The following is a 17,386-nucleotide window of genomic DNA, read 5'->3' as shown; positions in this document are numbered from 1 at the left end:
AGGCGCGCTCTGATGACGTAGGCTTTTGTCCGCCACGACTCTTCGGTAGTGGGCGGATCGGAAGCTGAGAAGGTGAAGTCTCTTGGGGGTGCTGTGTGGGTGGGACGGTTACGCTTATCAGGATTTTCCAGGCCAGTCCACCTCAATTTTATCCCGATTAAGAACAGTGTTTTGCGTTGATTATCAGGTATCAATTATCAAGTGTGATTTTGGGCAAATAACAGACTTTGGAGTCAGAAAACCTGGAAGTTGAGGTCACTGTGTTATCTTGGGCCTCAGTATCCTCATCTGTAAAATGAGGGTGACTGAAACTGCTTTGTAAAATGTAAAGCGTTACATGAACCACTGTCTGCTTTAGTTTATGTAAAAATATTAACGTTTCAAGTGTATGATAGATGCCATTTAAGCACCATGTCTCCCTTATTACCTTACAGACTAGCTGCTCTGCTTTATTTTTCAGTGGCTCTTATAGCTGGTTTTTTTTTTTGTTGTTTCATTAGTTTTCAAGTTGTCACTGGTGTTTCAAGTTGTCACAAGGACTTCATTAAATAACTCTTAATGGAGGGGCGCCTGGGTGGCTCAGTCAGTTAAGTGTCTGCCTTTGGTTCAGGTCATGGTTCAGGTCAGGGGAGTCTGCCTCTCCCTCTGCTCCTCCCCCCTGCTTGTGCTCTCTCTCTCACAAATAAATCTTCAAAGATAAATTAATAAATAGATAGATAGTTTTCCCCAGTTAGGCTGTGGTAACAAATGACTCCAAAATCTTGTTACTGGGGCGCTAGGTGGAAGAGCACCTGGCTCCGGGAGTCCCAAAGGGACCAGATTTGGTCACATACCGCTGACAAAATCCAAAGGCAGAGAGAGGAATGGTGGTGAAACAAGAATTTATTTCAGCGAGGTCAACACCGGGAATACAGTAGACTAAGTCTCAAAGACTGTCTCCAAAGCGCTGAAAATACTTCTAGGTTTAAATAGGGGAAATGTGGAACAAAGGTCTGTGGGTAGGTGCAGGTGGGCAGTAAAGGTCAGGTTGATCATTGTCCTTACATCAATCATGCAAGGTCTTGCTGGCATCAGGGTAGTCCCTATTGCTTGAGGGGTACTTTCAGTTCCCAGCATGGGATCCATTACCCAGAGTCTTTAGCTGAGTTAAGAGATAAACTGGAAAGAAAATTTTAGTCAATTAGAAAATAGACTGTGGTCAAAATGGAGGTAGTTGAAGGGCTCTTTCGGTCTCAGTGGTTTACAGCAACCAAGGTTTATTTCTCACTAATGTAACATGGACTGGGAATGAGTATGGCCCTGTGCTTCATGTGTCTTCTTCATTCTGGGATTCAGGAAAGGGCTTTCATGAGTAAATACAGAATGATTAATATGTCTTATATCCATTGCTCAAATGAAACTTTAAATATTTTTAAACTTTTCAGAACTTTTATGGATGCTCTGTCCATTAGTAGGTACTACTCAGAACCTGACTCATGGTGGGTGTCCAGTGAATATTTGTTGAATGAATGAATGAACAACAGCCCATTATTTTGCTCTCTGTCTCTCTCTGGTTTTTCTAACCACTCAGGACCACAGTCCAGAAAAGTTTTTTTTTTTTAAGATTTTATTTATTTATTTTTTATTTATTTTAGAGAGCGAGCATGAGTGGGGGGAGGGGCAGAGGGAGGAGAGTGAGAGACTCTCAAGCAGACTCCCACTGTGGAGCCTGACTTGGAGCTCCATCTCAGGACCCTGAGATCATGACCCGAGCAGAAATCAAGAGTCAGATGCTCAACCAACTGAGCCACCCAGGTGCCCCCAATCCAGAAAAGTTTTAAAGCAGGTGACTTACCTTGGTTATTTCAGAGGGAGAATTCTGGTGACTAAAAAAGTGTAAAGAGCTGCAAACTTTTCTCAGGATGTTTTCACTCACATGGAGTTACTGTGGGGTGCTATGCATGCTGGGCCTGCCAGCTCCATTCATTACCTGAGCAAACTGGGGGCCTCTGCTCACTTCTGCCTTGAGAAAGGAAGAGTTTACTGGAAGAGGTGCTGCGGAGCAGGACATCAAACCTGGAAACGGTGAAGCAATTGCAGCAAAGAGGCTCCAATCCCATCAGTACCTTCCTCACCCTCTGAAGCTTAATCTGGAAGACAAACTTGTTCTGTTTGTGAGCCTTGCCTATCAGAGCTTGGGGGAAGCCTAAGAGGAATGTCCTTCTGTCTTTGCCAGATATGTCTCTACTTCAAAGAGACCTATTGTATGATAGGACAACAACAAAAGGAGGGCAAGTCATTGCACCTTCTTTCCCTCTTCCTCCCAATGCCTCCTCTCCCTTTTAAGAACCCAATAAACTTGCTTCCTTCTTAGCTAATGTTCTGTCAGTCAATTGCATCTTATTTTCAACGAGGCTTACTACTGGGTGGGGTTTTTCAAACTGCAGATTTTCACCCATAAGTGGGTCCTGAAATTTTTTTTAAAGACTTTATTTATTGGGCGCCTGGGTGGCTCAGTTGGTTGAGCGACTGCCTTCGGCTCGGGTCATGATCCTGGAGTCCCGGGATCGAGTCCCACATCCGGCTCCCTGCTCTGCAGGGAGTCTGCTCCTCCCTCTGACCCTCCCCCCTCTCATGTGCTCTCTCTCTCATTCTCTCTCTCTCAAATAAATAAATAAAATCTTTAAAAAAAAAAAAAGACTTTATTTATTTATTTGAGAGAGAGAGAGAGAGAGTGAGAGAGAGCATGAGAGGGGAGGGTCGGGTCAGAGGGAGAAGCAGACTCCCCCCTGAACAGGCAGCCCAATGCGGGACTTGATGCTGGGACTCCAGGATCACGACCTGAGCCGAAGGCTGTCGCTTAACCGACTGAGCCACCCAGGCGCCTGGGTCCTGAAATTAAGCATTAAGAAGAAATACAACAGGGGGTGCCTGGGTGGCTCAGTCGTTAAGCATCTGCCTTTGGCTCAGGTCATGATCCCAGGGTCCTGGGATCGAGCCCCACATCGGGCTCCCTGCTCAGCGGGAAGCCTGCTTCTCCCTCTCCCACTCCCCCTGCTTGTGTTCCCTCTCTCGCTGTCTCTCTCTCTGTCAAATAAAATCTTAAAAAAAAAAAATACAACAGAATAAAAAGTGTCAAAGTGTTCATATATGATAAAGGTAAGTATTGTTTTACACATACATAGGTACATGTGTACAGATAGGATCACGATCCTAGAAAAGTATTTCTTACTGTGAATCACAATCAAAAAAAGTTTGAAAAGTCATTATAATAGGGCTTATTCTCCCAAGTGAGAGGGAGCAAATGAGGAAGGAGACCTGTGGTTCACACACTCTCCTGTATCCACTCAGCCCTTTATTACAGGTCTTTAATACTTAAGCTATATTTTGTAGAATGGGTGGGGGAGTTTGTGGTGTCACCTGCGGGGAATAGCTACATGTTTCAAGCAAATGATTTAGAAAAAAATCTGTGTGTCAGGGGGCTTTAACGAACATTCATTTTAGGGGAGGATACAAGATTTTCTAGGTTTCAAAAGAGTTGTCTTAATCTTTTAAAAAATACTTATTTATCTTAGAGAGCGAGCAAGCAGGGGGAGGGACAGAGGGAGAGAATCCTTAAGCAGACTCCCCACTGAGTGCAGAGCCCAGTGCTGGGCTCGCTCCCAGGTCCCTGATATCATGACCTGAGCTGAAATCAAGAGCCAGATGTTCAACCAACTGAGCCACCCAGATGCCCTGACTTCCTTTATTCTTAAAATTTATGAGCCTTTGAACATTTTTTTTGCAGTTAATATTTAGACTTTTACTTAGGTATTTTTTAAGTTTTTGAGTAGGTGATAAGGGCTTGTGCTGAGTTGAATAGTGTCTCCCCATTAATGTCCACTTGGTATCTGTGAATGTGGTCTTATTTGAAAATAGGGTCATAGCAGATGTAATCAAGTCAAGATGAAGTCATAGTGGATTAAGGTGGGCCCTAAATGTGATGACTGATGTCCTTCTAAGAAGAGAGACACGATACACAGACATAGGACACATTACTGATAGACTACAATATGAATAGGAGTTGGGCACTGCATAAAATGTGATTTGGGGTGCATGGCAGAAAACTCAAAAGATAGAAAAGACAATTTTTTTCTATGATGGAATCGAGTCTTACTAGTTTGTCATTTAACATCTTTTTAAGGAACCTAAACCATTTTTTAGCTGTGCTAAGCCAATATTTTGCAGTACTCATCTTGCCTTAAAGATAGTCTCCTGAGACAAACCATAAGAGACTCTTAATCATAGGAAACAAACTGTGGGTTGTTGGAGGGGAGGTTGGTGGTGGGATGGGGTAACTGGGAGATGGGCATTAAGGAGTGCATTTGATGTAATGAGCACTGGGTGTTATATGCAATTGATAAATCACTAAATTCTACCTCTGAAAGTAATAATACACCATATGTTAATTAAATTGAATTTAAATAAAAATTAAAAAAAAAGATGTTCTCCTGAAATTTCTTGTTATGTATTCTATCTCAAGAATTTTAAAAAAATAAGTACATACTTCCTTCGTTTATAAGAATGTATAGTTTAAAAATAATCTTGGGGTGCCTGGCTGGCTCTGTTGGTGGAGCATGGAGCTCTGATCTCGAGGTTGTGAGTTCGAGCCCCATGTCAGGTATAGAGATTACTTAAAAATAAAATCTTTAAAAAAATAAAGGGGCACCTGGGTGGCTTAGTCAGCTAAGTGTCTGCCTTCAGCTCAGGTCATGATCCCTGGGCCCTGCATCAGGCTCCCTGCTCAGCGGGGAGTCTCTTTCTCCCTCTCCCTCTGCCTCTCCCCCGGCTTGTGCTCTCTCTCTTGCTCACTCTCTGTCAAATAAATAAAACCTTAAAAAAATAAAAATATTCTTAGAAAGAGTGTAATTATCCTAATATAAGTTAACTTATTTTCTGCATTGTTTTTTGAAAATAGCCTCCGACCTTTAATATGGAATTTAATCAACATCTGCCATTTCCAACATATGCCAAGAATTTGATATATGTTTGAAATCTGATGTAGCTTTCACTTCTCAGATACAGGAAGGTAAGATACAGCAAACCAAGATCCCAAATTAGAAGTTACTTGTAATTTTCTGAGGTGTCTATATAAATTAGTTTACCTCAGAGCTCCTTTCTAACATGAAACCCATGTTAACTAACATAACATGAATTAATGTGGTGTTCATGTATTTTTAAATGCATGAATTAGGGGAGAGTATTGCAGAAATTAAGTAGAAATGAAGGTTTCTTTGTGGTGAGCTCAAAAAGTAGAAAGCTAGGGTGTTGGATGGAAAATCATCTCTGACACTGGCAGGCAGGGCCAGTTTCATGGGGGTGTGACCTGGTGCACACCAAGAGCATGATCCATAAAAGAGGAAATTGAAAACTGGACTTTATTAAAAGTAGAAGCTTCTGCTCTTCAAAAGATTATTAAGAAAAAGTAAAGACAAGCTATATACTGGGAGAAAATATTTGCAGATCAAATCTATCTGATAAAAGACTTATCCATAATATATCAAGATGCCTAAAATAGTTTAAAAGAACAATAAAAACGGATGAAATATCTGAATAGATACTTCACCAAAGAAAATACAAGCATATAACAGGATTCCCAACATCATTAGTCGTGAGACACCATTACTAACCTGTTAGAGTGCCTACAATTAAAAAGACTAACCGGACCACGTGTTGGAAGAGGATGGAGAGGAAATGGAAGTCTCAAAACTGCTGGTGGGAATGTGAAACTGTATATACCCATGTTGGAAAACAGCTTGGCAATTTCTTAAAAAGTTAAATATACACCTGTCTACTATATGCTGCAGCCATTCTACTCCTATGAAAGGATTCAATAGAAATGGAAGCATGTGTTCACAGGCTTGTATGGGAGTCTTTTTGGTATACTTTACTGTCCATAACAGCATTATTCCTGTAAGTCCCAAACTAGAAACAACCAAAATGCCCACCAAAGGTGAATGGATACACCAGTTGTGTTATAATTATACACAGCAATAAAAAGAAGTGAAGGACTGATACCTGCAACCAACCAAGGGAATGAATCTCAGAATAATTGTGCTGCATGAAATAAGCCAGACCAAGATGGTACATACTGTATGGTATGATTCCATTTACATAACGTTCTAGAAAATGCAAATTTATCTATTGTGACAGAAAGCAGACCCAGAGGAGACAATATGGGAGCAATTAGAAAGAGGCACAGAGAAACTTTGGGTATGACGGATATGTTAATTATTTTGCTTGTAGTAATGGTGACACAGGTGTACACATGTCAAACTTTATCAATTTGTATATTTTAAATATGTCATTTATGTCAAATATACCTCCATGAAAGTGTTTAAAAGGTGAGTGTATCATGATTCATGTTATACATACAACCATAACCCTTCAGAATTTAGTCCTGAGTTAACTTTTTCTCAACAAAAATCAATCCATAGTCATAGCACAATCTAAATACGCATAGATTAAACAACGTCGACTTCAGTTTTCTTTTATTCCAGTGGGGAACAGCAGTGTGCGTGTGCCTGTTTCACGTCTCAAAGGACGCCCCGCACGAGGACGGAGAGCGCTTTAACTGCACTCTCCGGAGGCTGACCTCATCTAAGCACCGGTCGGAGCGCCAGTCTCCACCCGCTGCTAAAAGGTGGTAAACGCAAGCAATTTCCGTGGGCGTGTGAAGGACCACCCGAGGCAAGAATCCTGCCAGCTGCGAGCCCGAGATTCGATATCTGCCATGGAAGTCCGCCCATAGGGAGAGTAAAGAGCGCAACAAGTGCCTGGGGCTGGGAAGGCACTAGGAATTGGGGGAGGCGGGGGGAAGAAGAAAAACAGAAATAGACAAGGGCTCCGGCCGCAAGTCCGAAGTCGGCCCGGGTCACGTGCCAGCGCTGTCGCCGCACTGCCCGGCTTTCTGGTCCGGCGGGGCCCGCAAGCCCTGTACTTTCGGTTCCGCCCGCTGGCTGTCCGCTGCGACCCCGGCGCGCACTTCCGCTCACTCTCTGACCCGCGGCCGGACGCCAGTGCATTCTGCGGTACGGTCTCTCGGGGCGCGCCTTTAGGGCCAGTCGGGAGTGCACTGTGCAGTTTCTCTCCTGCTAGAGTTTGAAGAGGCGCGGGGAAGCCACTGGGTGTCGGCCTTCCGGTTGCTGCGCAGGAGCGGCCTTTAAGTTGCGCAGGTCCAGCCCCCGCACTAAAAGCCCAGTGAAGGCTGAAGGCTGCTCGCGGGCGTGGAAGGGGCGTCGGGCCTCTTGGCGCCTGGCGTCCTGAATGAGCCCACGCGGCGCGGGGTGGGAGACAACCCGGGGTCCTGACCCCGTTCCACCGCTGCTGTGTGGCCTGTTCCCCGGCACGCTTTCGTCCTGATCTGGGAGCCATCTAACACTGCCCGCCTTTCCTCCCCGTGCAGCCCCCAACCATGCCCGCGGGCGTGTCCTGGGCCACCTACCTGAAAATGTTCGCTGCCAGCCTCCTGACCATGTGCGCCGGGGCCGAAGCGGTGCACAGGTACTACCGGCCGGACCTGGTGAGTGCAGGAGGGTCCATCGTTCCTGGCCCCTGGGCCATTCGGTTCTCCTCCCAGCAGCGGAAACGATCTTAAAATTAGAAGCACATCTGCCCTGAGCCTAAAGCCTGATGATGGCATTCCGTTGCGTTTAGAGCAATGCATGGCCTGTTCTTACACGGGTCTTACACAGCCAGTCACCTGCCTGCCACTGGCCTTGATCTTCTGCCATTTATCCCTCGTTCTCACTCTTGCAGCCAGTACCGGTTTCCTTGCTGTTTCTCACACTCATCAAGCCCGTCCCCATCTTCAAGGCCATGCTTTTTCTCATCTTGGAGTGCTTTTCTCCCAGATCTTGGGTTGGTTTCCTACTTCAAAATGTCAAGTCTCTGCTCAAATATCTCCTCCAGCAGTGAGGGTCCTTGGGGCAGCTCCTAAAGGATCCCTCCTTGTGCTGTTCTTTCTCAGTCCTTTGTTTCCTGGGAGGACTTGTCACAACTTGCAAGTATTTTATTCCTTTTGCCTATTTACTTGTTCTTTGTTTCCTCCACCAGAATGTAATCTCTACGAAAGGACTGGGCCTGCGTGGTTCACCCTTGATCTCAGTCACCTAGAAAAGAGATTAGAATATGGTAAATGCTCGATAAATAATTGATGAATGAAGAACGAGGGAATGTAGGCATTCCAAGGAGGGAGAAATTGAAATTACTTTTAGCATTTTAAGCGTTCATTGAATTAGAACTGGGAATTAGAGGTGCTTTTGAGGAGTTACGGTCTTGCGGAGGTGGAGGCAAGGGGGTGCAGTGGAAATAATTGCAGGCGTGTGCGAGGTGTTATGCTGCAGGTGTGAATGGAGTGGTTTGGAGCACAGTGTAGGAAACAGTCGTCTCTGCCTGGACTGTGGACGGGTAACACAGAGAACCAGCCATTTGTCTTTCTGGTTTTAGTTAACTGTCAGCTACAGTTTTGGGGGTGTTTATTCTTGTTTTCAGATAAGGAAACTGAGATTCAGAAGACTGAAGGTGATTTCCCAGGATCACATAACTTCCTGGGGATTTGAAGCCCACGCTTTCTGTTCAATGTTTCTCTTATTTGATCCTGTTAATGGGGTAGTACAACACCCTTGTAAAACATTCAGATTGAATTCGGGTATGTAGAGTAGAATGTGAAAATCTACCCCCCCCCCCCACTTTCTCTAGTTTGCTCCACACAGGTAGCTACAATTTTTTTGGTTGGTGTATACTTGCAGACTTTTACTGTTGTTGAGATACACACAGACACACACAGTGGAGAGGGTGTTTTTCCCCACAGAAATAGGAGTTCATATACACATATCTCTAAATTGTTTGTTTTGGTTAACATCTATATAAATAGACACATGTTTATATCAACAGCCTTTTTTTCTTTCTGACCATTGAATAACATTTTATAATATGGATATTCCATATATTACTTAATCTCATATTGACATTTTGGTGGTATCTAGTTTTTGTCCAAACAGTGCTGAAGTAGCTCTTTCTTACCAGCCGGGACTGCTTCTCTTTTGAGTTCTAGGGATATATCAGGGATGCTTGGAGACAGAAAGGGGTAAGAACCTTCCACAGAAATGCAGTTGAGTCACTAGCTCCTGAGGAATAGACATCAAGCAGGCATTACAAAGGAAGGAATACCTGTGATTTGCCCCTGGGAAATTGAGCTTTGATTCACCCATCTCATTATAAGTAGGAACATGCATGGTTGTTACCACCAGCTGCCTCGACCTTGGGAAGAGGCAGCATGAAGCCAGAATCTCTAGAAGGACCTTACTGAAGTGTCTCAGGCTACTTCATCCTGATTGGGCAGTGACATCAGCAGTGGGGTACTTCTGTAGGGCCCTGAAGGCCAGGGCTGGCCGGCTGTGTGTAGGATGCTGGATGCTGAACTAACATTTAAGGAATTTATGTTCTTTTCCTGCGTCTCTTGGTATTGTTCTAGCAATGACTATCACTGTTGTAACAACCGCTGGCCTTTGTTAGGGTCTTTCAGTCTTTACAGCTAGAAGGTCTGGGTGGAGTCCAGAGCAGAGGAGACCGCTCCTGGAGTGTGTGCTCAGTGCTGTCTTAAGGGGGCAGGATTAAGGATGCTTTTTCTAGTTGTCCAGCTCAGCTACTCAGGATAGGAATGGAGGCAAGGATGCAAGGCAGATGTTCTGTCCTGGAATACAAAGTGTGCTTTTGCTTGAGCTTCCCTTTGCATTTCCATTTGCTTTTGCATTACTTTTACTGGTTCTGTTTTCCTTAATTTATAATCTACTTATTATTGAAGGCATAGTAAAAAAATGCAGTCTCAGCGATGTAGGAAAGATGTTAGGGTTTGAAGCGATGGCCAAGAAAGAATTCTTGAGATGTCTTTGGTGCAAAAAGGTGGTTTTATTAAAGCATGGACATGGGACCCATGGGCAGGAAGAGTGGCACTGGGGTCATGAGGAGTGGTCCATTATGTACTTTCAAGTTGGGACGGGGTTAGGGATAGCGTAAGCCTCCCAGGTATTCGGGAACCAGGTTTCCAGGATCCTGATGGGGCTAGCTATTGTCAGGGAAAGGTCCTTTATTACTTAGTAAAAACTCAGTCATGAGACTCCTCAGATACATATCGGTGGGTCATATGCTTGGGGGATGATTACGAACATATATCTTGGCAGGGGTGGAGGGTGGAGATAAAGGAAGTTTCCAAAGGAATTTTTATATGTTAAAGTAGACTTACAGGATCCTGGGGGTTGGGCTAAGATTGCCTTTTGCCCTGAGCAAAGTAGTGACATCGAGGCAGCAGAGTCCCTAGAGGAAGGTCACTGCCTGGTTCAAGGACTTGTCAGTGGGCTGTAGGTAGAAAGGAAATTTAATTTTTTTTTGCCTTTGTTTCCCACATCATTAGGATTCATTTTATTTTATTTAAAGATTTTATTTATTTGTCAGAGAGAGAGAGAGAAAGAGCACAAGCAGGGGGTTGGGCAGGCAGAGGGGGAAGCGACGCGGAACTCGATCCCAGGACCCCAGGATCATGACCTGAGCCGAAAGCAGACACTTCACCAACTGAGCCACCCAGGTGTCCCAGGACTCATTTTAAAGTGTTCATTTTTGGTTGTCTCCAGACATACCTACATACACAGAAATTGCTATTTAGAACCTCTGCTGACACTGTTAACTTTTTTTTTTTCAAGATTTTATTTATTTACTTATTTGACAGAGAGAGACACAGCGAGAGAGGGAACACAAGCAGGGGCAGTGGGAGAGGGAGAAGCAGGCTTCCCGGGGAGCAGGGAGCCCGATGCGGGGCTGGATCCCAGGACCCTGGGACCATGACCTGAGCCGAAGGCAGACGCTTAACGACTGAGCCACTCAGGCGCCCCACACTGTTAACTTTTGATGTCAGAAAACGTGTTAGTCTTTTAAAAATTGATTATATATGTAGTATATTTAGTAAAAGTGCTATTTTTCTGAAGCCCGAGAGCTAGGTTCTTGTCTCACAGAGTCGAAGAATGAATCTCGCGGACAAAGGAAAGTGAGGAAAGCAATAGAGTTTTTATTAAGCAAGAGTACAGAAAAAAAAGCTCTCAGGAGTGAGAGGGGCCCGGATATGGTTGCCACTGAGGGCATTTAGGGTTGATTGAAGGCTAACCAGGGAGCTTAAATTTTTTTGACTTCTCTACAGGCAGCACCATTGGTTAAGGACTAGTGGTAACATCGTTAATGGCTTACTTCTTTTTAGGGTCTGGTTATTTTCTGTTGACCGCAGGAGACTGTCATAAATAAGACTCCTCCCTCGGATACCTAGGGCAGGGTGGTCTGGAGTGTTCCCTTATCTCTGGTTTCCTGACACCTCCACATTTTTGGGATTTCTGTGAGCCTGATCACATAGCCCCCTGTCTCTCCCTACCTCTCCCCGCCTGTTCCTTACTCATTTAAAATAAAAGTTGAATTGTCGGGGTGCCTGGGTGGCTCAGTTGGTTAAGTGTCTGCCTTTGGCTCAGGTCATGATCCTGGGGTCCTGGGATCAAGCCCTGCATTGGACTCTCTGCTTGGTGGGGAGTCTGCTTCTCCCGCTCTCTCTCCCTCTGTGTGCTCGTGTGTATTGGCGATTCAGGTTACTCCAAATATTTGCCTGTGTGTGTGTAAGTGGGTGGTTGTATATATATATACTTTATAGAAATTTGAAACATGCTATTCTTGTATTTTTTTTATTATTTTTTAAAGTTTTAATTTTAATTCCAGTTAACACAGTGTTATATTAGTTTCAGGTGTACAATATAGTATACTGTATTTTATAGGGCTTTGTGACTTCATATAATTTCCTTTTGTGACCCTGGGGGAAAAAGATCCCTTCTAAATTAATTAGTTTCCATAGTTTAATGATCGTGAAATAAGCTACATTCGTTCTTATACTAAAGGGGTTGGAATGTCAAAATCCTAGGACTAGTTTTAAGGTAGGACATTGTCAGACAAGTTACTCTGGCTTTTATTTCAGTTCCCATCACTCATTTTTTTAGAAAGTCATTTTCACTTCAAAATGAGAATTGTGCTGTGAAGCATATCTCTTAGCTCCCTACCTCTCCTATGACCCCGACCCCAAACCCCATATTGTTTCCTAAACTGTTTTATTTCTTTAGGATTAATTAGTTGTTAGATGAAAGAGTAAAATGAACCAGATCAAGGTGTTTGAACTTCAGGCATTGAAAAGCTATAGAAGTTTTCTGATGTGAGTGAAATTATGCCAGAATAATCTTGCAGTTTTTTGTTGTTGTTAAAGATTTTTTTTATTTATTAGAGAGAGAGAGCAAGAGAGCACAAGCAGGGGGAGGAGCGGCAGGGAGAGGAAGAAGCAGGCTCCCCACTGAGCGGGGAGCCTGATGTGGGGCTCGATCCCAGGACCCTGAGATCATCACCCGAGCTGAAGGCAGACTCTTAACTGGCTGAGCCACCCAGGCGTCCCTAATCTTGCATTTTTATATAAAATAATCTGAGTAAAGATTTTATTTCTCCAATCTTATGAGCTTATATTAAGGGTCCTGAGCAAAGTCTGTTGATTTATTCATTCAGCACAGTTTTTTGCCTGCCTTTTTATAATGAGGGTCACTCCATAGGGTTGTAAGAAATAAGGAGGAGATTACGATGTGGTCCCTTTCCTCAGGACCTCACAGTGTAAGCTGATAGCTGATCTAGATCTATATCTAGAAATAGATATGCCTCTGGAGACACCTGGGTGGCTCAGTCGATTAAGCGGCTGCTTTCGGCTCAGGTCATGATCCCAGGGTCCTGGGATCGAGCCCCATTGGGCCTCTTGCTCAGCGGAGAGCCTGCTTCTCCCTCTGCCTGCCGCTCCCCCTGCTTATGCTCTCTCTCTCGCTCTGACAAATAAATAAAATCTTAAAAAAAAAAAGAAATAGATATGCCTCTGAATCATTATGAACAGTTCCACTTGGATGTGCAGTGAGCATGTTCAAGACTGAGCTCCTGGTCTTCCTCCAACAGACCTGCTCTTCTTGAAGCCTTGCCTGTCACAGTAGATGGTGACTCCATCATTCTTGTTGTTCAGGCCAAAGCCTAGGAGTCCTCTTTAACTCCTCTCTCATACTACACATAATAGCAAATCCTATTGGCTTGATCTGAAAACTACATCCTGAATCTCACTGCTTTTCACCACGTGCATTGCTACTACCCAGTTCAAGCCACTGTCAGCCATGTCTCACCTCAGTTTCTGTGATGGCTCCCTGACCTGTTTCTGCCTTCCAGCTTTGCTCCCCTGCAGTCTTTTCTAGACAAAGCCACTGTCCTCTTTTTTGCTTCAGTCAGGTCATGTCATTCTTCTGCTCAGAACTCTGCAGGGATTGTGCATCTCTGCACCCCCGTTTTTCCTCTGTCCTTGTCTCTTTGTAACCTCTCGTTGAATACCCTATAGCAGCTGTGCTGACCACCTTGCTTTTCCTTGCACATAAGGGCACATTTCTGCCTTAGGTCCTCTGCATTTGTGGTTCCTTCTGCCTGAAACACTCCTAGATATCTGCATGGCTGGTTTTCTCATCCTCCTTCATGTCTTTGTTCAGAAGTCACCTTTTCAGACAATAAGCACATGAGAAAATGCTCAGCATCACTAGCCATCAGAGAAATGCAAATCAAAACCACAATAAGATACCATTTCATCACCACTGTAATGGCTATAATTAAAAAAAACCCAAACAGCTCATGACAAGTGTCTGAGGATGTAGAGAAATTGGAACCCTCATACAATGCTGCTAGGAATGTAAAATGGTGCAGCTGCCTTGGAAAATGGCAGTTCCTCAAACAGTTCAACATAGAGTCATAGGGCTGAACGATTCCACATCTTGGTTTATACCCAAGAGAAATGAAAACATAGGTCCACACATTCTTCTTGTACACAGTTCATTTAAATGGAATCTACATGTGGTCTTTTGTGACTAGTTTCTTTCACTTTGCATGTTTTCAGGGTTTGCCCCATATTGTCAGATGTATCTATACTTCATTTCCTTTTAGGACAATAATATTCCATCATAAGAATAGTGGGGCTCGATCCCGGGTCCCCAGGTTCATGACCCGAGCCGAAGGCAGATGCTTAACTGACTGAGCCACCCAGGCGCCCCAGGCACTTAGTGTTTTTGAACAGTAATGAATTGATTTGAAATCAGTTCAAAACCAATTGATTCCTGATACTTGTTTTCTGTGTCAGGCACCTGGTAGAGACTCAGTAAATAGTGCAGGAATGAATTTCAAATTGTGGAAAGCTTTATGAAGATTTGTGATCTGTCAATTAATATGGATATGAACTCTCCCTCTGAGTCCTGTAATACTAGAGACACAGCCTGGGTAATAGAGTCATGTAAGTATAGGGTTAGAAAGGAACTGGGATGGGCCACAGTCTCTCCTAATAAGGTTTTATCATTGAGTACACAGGGACTTTTTGTTCTTTTTTTTTTTTTTACTTTTTACTTTCTTTCAGGTCATGCTGAATTACAGTCTAAGAAAGCACTGGCATCTATTTGTTTTGTTTTTTTGATAGACAATACCTGAAATTCCACCAAAGCCTGGAGAAATCAAAACGGAGCTTTTGGGACTGAAAAAGAGACAACATGAACCTCAAATTTCTCAACAATAGAAACCTCAAAATACTTAACTCTGCCAAGAACTCTGTGAATAATATTATAAGTATTAAACATATATTTTTAAAGTTTATTGAGTCAAACTGGTTGTCTTTTAAATCTAATGCAATGCTAACTGCAAGAGGTGCCCAGGTGTTAATTGATGCATTGAGATTTAATTATGGATTGACCAGTGTATCTTGAAAACTGCCAAAGTTTATATCATCAGCTTTTTTTTTAATTTATTTTTTTTCCGCCCCCCCCATATCATCAGCTTTTTGAATGTATTTGAATAGATACTTAATCTTGGATATCATGTGAGAAAGAATATTTACAGTGTTTCCTGCCCTTATAATTCTGGTTTATTTCTCTGAATAAGCTTGAGTATCATGACAAATGGGAATTATAAATTAACTATAATGAAATTGTCATTGACAATGAAAGCTTATGGTGTGTAGTTAATAGTTCTCTAAAATTGCAAAGTGCTATTTGTACTAAACTGTGAATTAAGTTGAAATATTTAAAGTTTGAAGTTCTTTTGGAATTGTGTACTTAACAAAATTACAACAAATGTCACCTGGACTGTCACAAGTTCTTTATCCCCAAATTTGAGAAACCATATTACCATGTAGTTATTCTTACTTTTTTTTTTTTTAAGATTTTATTTATTTACTCATTTGAGAGAGAGATAGTGACAGAGATAGCGAGAGAGAGCACAAACAGGGAGGAGAGGGAGAAGCAGGCTCCCGCTGAGCAGGGAGCCCGACGCGGGGCTCAATCCCAGGACCCTGGGATCATGACCTGAGCTGAAGGCAGACGCTTAACCAACTGAGCCACCCAGGTGCCCCTCATGTAGTTATTCTATATTTTAAAATAATTGAAAAGCTTAAATGAGCTAGCTTATGGGGCGAATTGTGTCGTCTCGCCAAAGATGTTGAAGTCCTAACTCCCAGTACCTGTTAATGTGATCTTATTTGGAAATAGAATCCTGTAAATGTAACGAAGTTAAGATGGGGTCATTAGGGTGGGTCCCTAATCCAGTTCATATGACTGGTGTCTTCATAAGAGGAAAATGCCATGTAAAGACAAACACACAGGGAGAGCGCCATGTGACGACACATCAAAAACTGGGGTGATGTAAGCCAGGGATGTCAGGGATGGAGAGCCACCACCAGAAGCCAGAGAGAGGCAGGGAGGGAATTCTAGCCAGAATCTCAAAGGATGGTCCTGCTGACACCTGGATTTTAGATTTCTGCCCTCCAGAACTCTTTTGAGAGAATACATTTCTGTTGTTTGAGGCCGTCCAGTTAGTGGTACTTTGTTATGGCAGCCCTAGGAAACTAATACAAATATTTCAACTCTTCTCTGAGTCTATAAATAAAGGACAAAAGTAATTTATAGAGCAGTTGGCTTTCTATTTAGGGCAATTTTTCCAAAAGTTTTTCAGAATTCTGCATTCTTAAAGATAACATCTAGGCTTGCTTCTTAGCCAGTTAGCAAATTGCTACATCACATAAATCTTTGGGGTCATTGTTGAAATCTTAAATCCTGAAGTGCAAACAAAATGTTTTTGGTTTACTTTCCATAGTAAGTACCCTTTTCAGTTTAACGGTATAAAGCAACTAACTGAAATGGTTTATTTCCAGTCTATATACAAGCTCTTTTCTGCTGCCATATTATTTGGTATCTTATCAAATTCTTCTACACATGAAGAGGATTTGTATTTCTTTCTTTTTTTTTTTTTAAAGATTTTATTTATTTGACAGAGATAGAGAGAGGGAGAGCACAAGCAGGTGGAGTAGCAGGCAGAGGGAGAGGGAGAAGCAGGCTCCCCGCTGAGGAAGGAGCCCGATGTGGGACTCGATCCCAGGACCCTGGGATCATGACCTGAGCCGAAGGCAGCCGCTTAACCGACTGAGCCACCCAGGTGCCCCTGTATTTCTGTGATGGGTGAGCAGTGGCCCACTCCAGGGAAAGGTCTGGAGAACAGAGTTTTGAGTTGAGACTGGTTGTTTTCTGATATTTACTGTGACCTTGTGCATGAGACTTATTTCTCTGCATCAAATTTCATAACTGCCATTAATTGAATACTTTTTTCTTTTTCTTCTTTCTTAATTTAAAGATTATTTGAGAGAGAGAGAGGAAGAGAGCGTGCACAGGCGCAGCGGGGAGGGGCAGAGGGAGAGGGAGAGAGAGTCCCAAGCAGACTCTGTGCTAGGCATGTAGCCTGACACCGGCCCCAATCCCAGGACCCTGAGATCACAAGCTGAGTTGAAACTGAGAGTTGTCACTTAACCGACTGAGCCACCCAGGCGCCCCTCAATACTTTTTTCTTTTTTTTTTTAATTTTTTTTTTAACGATTTTATTTATTTGAGAGAGAGAGAGAGAGAAACAGCATGAGAGGGGAGAGGGTCAGAGGGAGAAGCAGGCTCCCCGCTGAGCTGGGAGCCCGACGTTGGACTCGATCCCAGGACTCCGGGATCATGACCTGAGCCGAAGGCAGATGCTTAACCAACTGAGCCACCCAGGCGTCCCTGAATACTTTTTTTTCTTAAAAAAAATTCTATACAAATGGTGAATCTTGCCACAGCCAGTTGGAAGGGTTTTTATATCAGACTGGAAGAAGTTTGACAATTTTTTTTTTTTAGTTGAAGGAATTAAAAAATGGTTTCCAAAACTCAAACTCAGTAATTCTAACTTTGGTGCCTCACTCCTTCAAATAATATGAATTCCCAAAGGT

The 17,386-nt window shown here is 43.2% G+C and overlaps 1 protein-coding gene across 3 annotated transcripts; it reads left to right on the top strand.

Moving 5' to 3' along the window:
- The first annotated feature begins 43 nt into the window (after positions 1-43).
- CUNH12orf73 (chromosome unknown C12orf73 homolog) lies at positions 44-15,332 on the top strand. 3 transcript variants are annotated; one of them, XM_032416782.1, is made up of 3 exons: positions 44-72; positions 7,424-7,540; positions 14,567-15,332. In XM_032416782.1, exons 2-3 carry the CDS (start codon positions 7,433-7,435, stop codon positions 14,660-14,662), a joined length of 204 nt encoding a protein of 67 aa, XP_032272673.1. In that variant the 5' UTR covers positions 44-72; positions 7,424-7,432; the 3' UTR covers positions 14,663-15,332. The 3 variants fall into 3 exon arrangements, with proteins under 3 accessions (XP_032272673.1, XP_032272671.1, XP_032272672.1); XM_032416780.1 differs by lacking the exon at positions 44-72 and adding an exon at positions 6,413-7,049; XM_032416781.1 differs by lacking the exon at positions 44-72 and adding an exon at positions 7,056-7,193.
- Positions 15,333-17,386: the final 2,054 nt, after the last annotated feature.

This window comes from Phoca vitulina, unplaced genomic scaffold, assembly GCF_004348235.1.
Source record: "Phoca vitulina isolate PV1807 unplaced genomic scaffold, GSC_HSeal_1.0 scaffold19, whole genome shotgun sequence".
Lineage (NCBI taxonomy): Eukaryota > Metazoa > Chordata > Mammalia > Carnivora > Phocidae > Phoca > Phoca vitulina.
Note: the sequence above shows the minus strand (reverse complement) of the source record. Positions and strands in the feature narration are given on the sequence as shown.